The 5,013-nt window shown below is 45.5% G+C and overlaps 1 protein-coding gene across 1 annotated transcript; it reads left to right on the top strand.

Moving 5' to 3' along the window:
• Positions 1–1,382: 1,382 nt before the first annotated feature.
• On the top strand, positions 1,383–2,336 carry CC84DRAFT_1075173 (HET-domain-containing protein; the record flags this gene model as incomplete). The annotated part of the gene is made up of 3 exons (XM_018173708.1): positions 1,383–1,745; positions 1,827–1,946; positions 2,016–2,336. Coding segments are annotated over 3 exons (804 nt in total), but the record flags the coding sequence as incomplete, so codon positions are not given.
• Positions 2,337–5,013: the final 2,677 nt, after the last annotated feature.

The following is a 5,013-nucleotide window of genomic DNA, read 5'->3' as shown; positions in this document are numbered from 1 at the left end:
AGAATAGATTTAACCTTATTGTCACGGTAACCCCAGGCTACCTAACAAGCATGGATATACTACTGGCAGTAGTATATCTCAGAGGTATCGCACGCTGGCAGCCAGCCAATAGAACAGTATATGGGTATGCGAGTTGCTTAGTGTGATCAGTGGTCTTGGCGCACTAATCACTTTGATTCAATCACGTGACCTGTATCGTACTTACCACTGGGTCAAGTGGCTAAGTACTTGTGTGGTCCGGATGACTGTCCATCTCGGATCCTAACACCGGGATTGCTAGATTTGCGTCCCCCCTGCTCTAGCGGCTGTAAGGCCGGGAGACCTTCCCCTTTCAATTGGCTCTTGAGTCTCAGACAGACAAAGCGCTCGTCCACGCTAAAAATGCAGTACAGCCAATACGTCGCACGACCCCTCAGTATGCTTCGCTAAAAGATCTTGGGATTGATTGAGATTGCAGTTAATAGCGAAAGGGGCGGAGCAACACAGCCACATAATGGCTGCTCACCGTCATATAGAGCGGCGCTGATAGGCTCGTTCCTCCAGTGGCTATTGCTTCGCCTCATTTGACGCCCATATTATGTTTTCAGCTCCCGTCCAAATTTGCAAACATCAATGAGTACCCTTAAGAATTCTAACCTTGTCTTTACCCCTTGGTATCCTCATTGCATCATAATGGCGGCACCAGCATCGTCTTGTATTTGTCGAAACTTTGAAGAAGAACCAAGTTTCCTCAACATAGGACACAGAGCAAAGTCCGGCTGCTCTTATTGCCAGCTCATTCTCGATGTTATTTCTGATCTAACAACTGTCCACACACGGACCGCATACGCAACGCAGATCCCTGAGGCTACTGCAGCCGAGTCCCACATCGAGCTGTTAGAAGAATGTGTTAAGATCCGCTGGAAAGACGGCAAGGAGGAATATTTCCAGATTTTCAATTCGGACAGCTTCAGTAAGACCATTGCTGCGTTCTGTGATCTATAGTTGACAATGTAAAAGCCATGCTGAGCCAAGTTGAGAAGATGGTTAGCGAAACAGATGCATCTTCCAAATTTAATCAAATATCCAGAGCAGAACATGCTCACGCCTTGCACTTCTTCTTACAGTCGGGTACGCATCTGTTCCACTAATGGCCGTCAAGACCTAAGATTTCAGTAGACTTTGACCATTGCAAGGCCATAAAACCTCGAAAATTGGTATCGGAGCCAGGTTCCGGATCTGCCTTCAATCTCATTCAGGATTGGGTGAAAGAATGCAGTGAAAAGCATTCCATATGCTCAGAATACGCTGGGACTCTGAAGTTGCCTGGCAGATTCTTGCATATCAAGCACGAAGATGATGTCTATAAGGTTCATCTACAAGAGAGTCCGGAGGAGGGGTGTAGGTACATAGCTTTGAGTCATTGCTGGGGTGAACAACCGCTATTAACCACGACGGTTGATAACCTGAGTGAAAGAAAGGGCGGCATTCAGTGGGAGCTATTACCATTGACTTTTCAGCATGCAATCCAAATATGCGCTGGACTTGGCGTCGAATACCTTTGGATCGACTCCTTATGCATCCTGCAAGGGAACGAAGATGACTGGGCGCGAGAGTCAGAGAAGATGGCCTCGATATATGCCAACTCCTGGCTTACCATTGCCGCCGCGGCTGCTCGGGATAGCTCTTATGGCTGCCTACCGAAGGGAAATGCATTCAAGACATACTTTTTGCCAGCAAAATCGCCTGATGGAGCGCCTAGGAGAGTTAACGCTCGACGTCTGCAAACTCCATTCCACAGCAGAGACCACCTGCGTTATGCCTCAAATGAACTACCGTTGTTCCAGCGGGCATGGGTGTTCCAGGAACGTATCCTGGCAAAGCGAGTCTTGTACATGTGCGAAGACGAAATGATGTTTGAATGTTTCGCAAACATTCGGTGCGAGTGCTCAGATATTGACACCGACGTCAGGCAAACGGTGAATAAAACGGACTATATGGGCATCAAATACCTCTTTCAAGGCCTCGTGCACCAGTGGTCAATGTATTCGACTGGTTGGTCAGTTTTCCTCCCCTTCCGGCCTACGGGTATCCTCGAAACTTGGGATTATCTTGTGCACCACTACGCACGGCGCAAGATAACGTATCACCGCGATCGGCTGCCAGGCTTCGCTGGTATCGCTAAGAAAATCTCTGGAACACGGGCTATGGGGAGGTATTGTGCAGGCCTCTGGGAATATAGGCTCGAGGAGTGTATGCTCTGGTATATTCTCCCCACAACTGAGGATGTAGTCCCCCTTCCCCCAATTCGAAAATCAGACTCTGCTCCCTCATGGTCATGGGCGTCAGTGAATGGATCTTGGGATTATAGACGGCTATCTCATGGAGAACTTTATGTAAAGGCTGGAGCAGAGATGAGTGTGGTCTCTAAACTGGAGCTGACCAAGCTGGCTGAGGTTGTAGAGATGCAGATCAAATTGAGTGGTGGAGACGAGATACTAATGGATTGGAGAAGTGCTAATCTGCTTAGGAAAGGGTGCTGCGCACAGTTGACGCTGAAGGCCCAGCAGGTCACGGCGAGAGTCAAGTACGAGGAAACGGACCAGAACGCAGACTATGCCACCCGTTTTCGGCAGCAGAACGTGACACTCGCGCTTCAGAATAAAGAGTTGAAGACGAAGGCATATATGGATTTTGTCTTAGACTACGAAGTCGAGGGCTCCAAGATTGCGCCAATCCTGCCCAATGACGTTGTAAAGTGTGTGGGGATCTTGCGCGATTGGAATTCGTGGGACGGCCCTTTAGATACCTGCCACGGTTTGGTGGTTGCATGCCGTCGTCAAAAAGAGGTGGTAAAAACCATTATAACCAAATCTGATGGTTCTTCTGAGGCAGTAGAAGAAGAGAAGGACATTTACGAGCGGATCGGGAAGTTCGAGGCTCCCTTTCCTTGGTTCGAGGGGGCGGAGACCGAGACTTTCATAATCGTATGAGTGCCTTTACATGCCAGCAGAGGTTATACAGCACATGGGCCTCAGCTTTCTGGAAGCATAAAGCCTTTTCTTAGCTCCACGAACTCTGTATCACAAAATAAACAACATTCATCAGAAACAACCGATGTGATATCGTGGATTCTCAAGCGCATCATGAAACTTCCAGGATGCCAGACTACTTGCACCAAGTTCGTTTGATAAAGTAACTTACACCTTGAGAGTGCGACTATTTGAGCTATGAAGCCAGTAACAATCATCCCCAATATAGAATAGTATTCATTGCAACAATGGCTTTATAGTGCACGACGTCGAAGCATTGTTGGAATGAGAGCTGGCAGCACAAGGGGCGAGTGTACAGCCACATATAAAATGCATGAATTATGCATTAAAAGTAATTCCAGCGGCCTCACACTTCTTTTATGTGGATGAGAAAGTCATTAGTCTCGTGTAACACGACTTTCTTCTCCAGCTTCTAATGTATTGGATTCTTGTTAAACGATTAATGGCTTATAAATCTGCTCAAGATAAGATATATTTGCATATTCTAATTCTAACTAAGCACAGGTTTACCCGAGTTCTATAACTTAACTTGGGATGCTATAACTTATTAGTGATTCTATCAACAAGGAGTGTATGTACAAAATGAAAGCCCGTCCCTAATTTAAGGTGTTAGGATCCAATTAGGATCTCACATGTATCGTAGTAATCCTCATTAGGCGCTAACTGAGACAACCTTAGTATCGAGCGCCTAGAGGTCACGTGACTAATAGAGGTGACAGATGCTATCAGATCTATCGTAGACCCGATAGCGTCTATTAAGTCTATCACGCGCTCTATATAGGAACTTAAGTATGTACTCTTATACTCGTGTTTAACTGTTAAATCCAGAAGGGTAGCTAGTCCTAAAGGGTTAGGGTTGGTTCTCGGGCAAGACAACTGAGGGAAGGGAAGGGGTTTTGTTGAGATGATAGTATTGGAGGAGGATATAACGAGTTAATAATATAGCCTAAGTGTAATCTAAATGATAGATTGATAAATAGGTTGAACACGAGTATGAGAGCTCATACTCAAGTTCCTATATACCCCATGTCCTAGAAAGTCCCAGAGTCCCAAAGTCCCAGAGTCCCGGAGTCCCAGAGGGTCCGTGCCCTTCCTGGTACTCCTGGGACCCGTGACTTGGGTCACGTGACATGTGGCTGAGTTAGGGTCTGGAGCCCCTTGGCCCCAAAAGCAGTGAGTGCCCCGCAGCCGAGCTGTGGATCTTAATATCATCTCCCCCCTCCGCGCTCAATGTCCTCATGAGTTAACCACCCATAAAGCCACTTTCCCGTTCCGTCCGCTTTCGCCATCGTCAAGCCGATTACTTAGAGAAGGACTGTGTCTACACTATAGTCGCTTATTCTTATTACGTAAAGAAGGGGCTCCTATGCCATCTTTCTTCTCTTTACTCCCACTGCACTAACTGCGTGCGCTAGGGAAACTAAAAGTATAAGCTAGAGGAAATTCCTCTACTAGATTATTTGAAAATAGACGCTGAATTAGAAAGATTAGAAAAGTTAGAAGCTGAGTTGGAAGTGAAACTCTAAGTTAAAGAGGAGCTTACTAAGGCGGCCTTATTACGCACTTGCTAAGAGCGTAAGAAGATGGTACGCTTATGTAATTAAAGAAAGAAGCTGTGTTAGAAGGAATAAGAATTATTTAATAAAGGAATGAATACCATTAATAAGTTAGAAGCATTAGAGGCGCAGGAGGAATTGGTATAAGTAGCTACTTTAATAAATTCTAATACTCTAGCTGGTGTGGAAGTTATTGATTAGTTCGTCCTATAGGCTAGTCCCTAAGCTGGTGGTGATTCCTAGGTATATTACATCCTGCGTTATTTGAGTGGTGATATTTGTAAAAGGAAATCTTAAATGCGTTATTAATAATTGGCTAGGTTTTCCTTAGGTTCCTATGTATTTTCGCTTAGTGGGTATCCTTTTTATTTAATAAGGTATTCTTCTTTTTCTATAAATGGGTTACATATTTATAGGATTCGCTC

Source organism: Paraphaeosphaeria sporulosa, assembly GCF_001642045.1.
Source record: "Paraphaeosphaeria sporulosa strain AP3s5-JAC2a unplaced genomic scaffold CC84scaffold_9, whole genome shotgun sequence".
In the NCBI taxonomy this organism is placed as follows: domain Eukaryota; kingdom Fungi; phylum Ascomycota; class Dothideomycetes; order Pleosporales; family Didymosphaeriaceae; genus Paraphaeosphaeria; species Paraphaeosphaeria sporulosa.
Note: the sequence above shows the minus strand (reverse complement) of the source record. Positions and strands in the feature narration are given on the sequence as shown.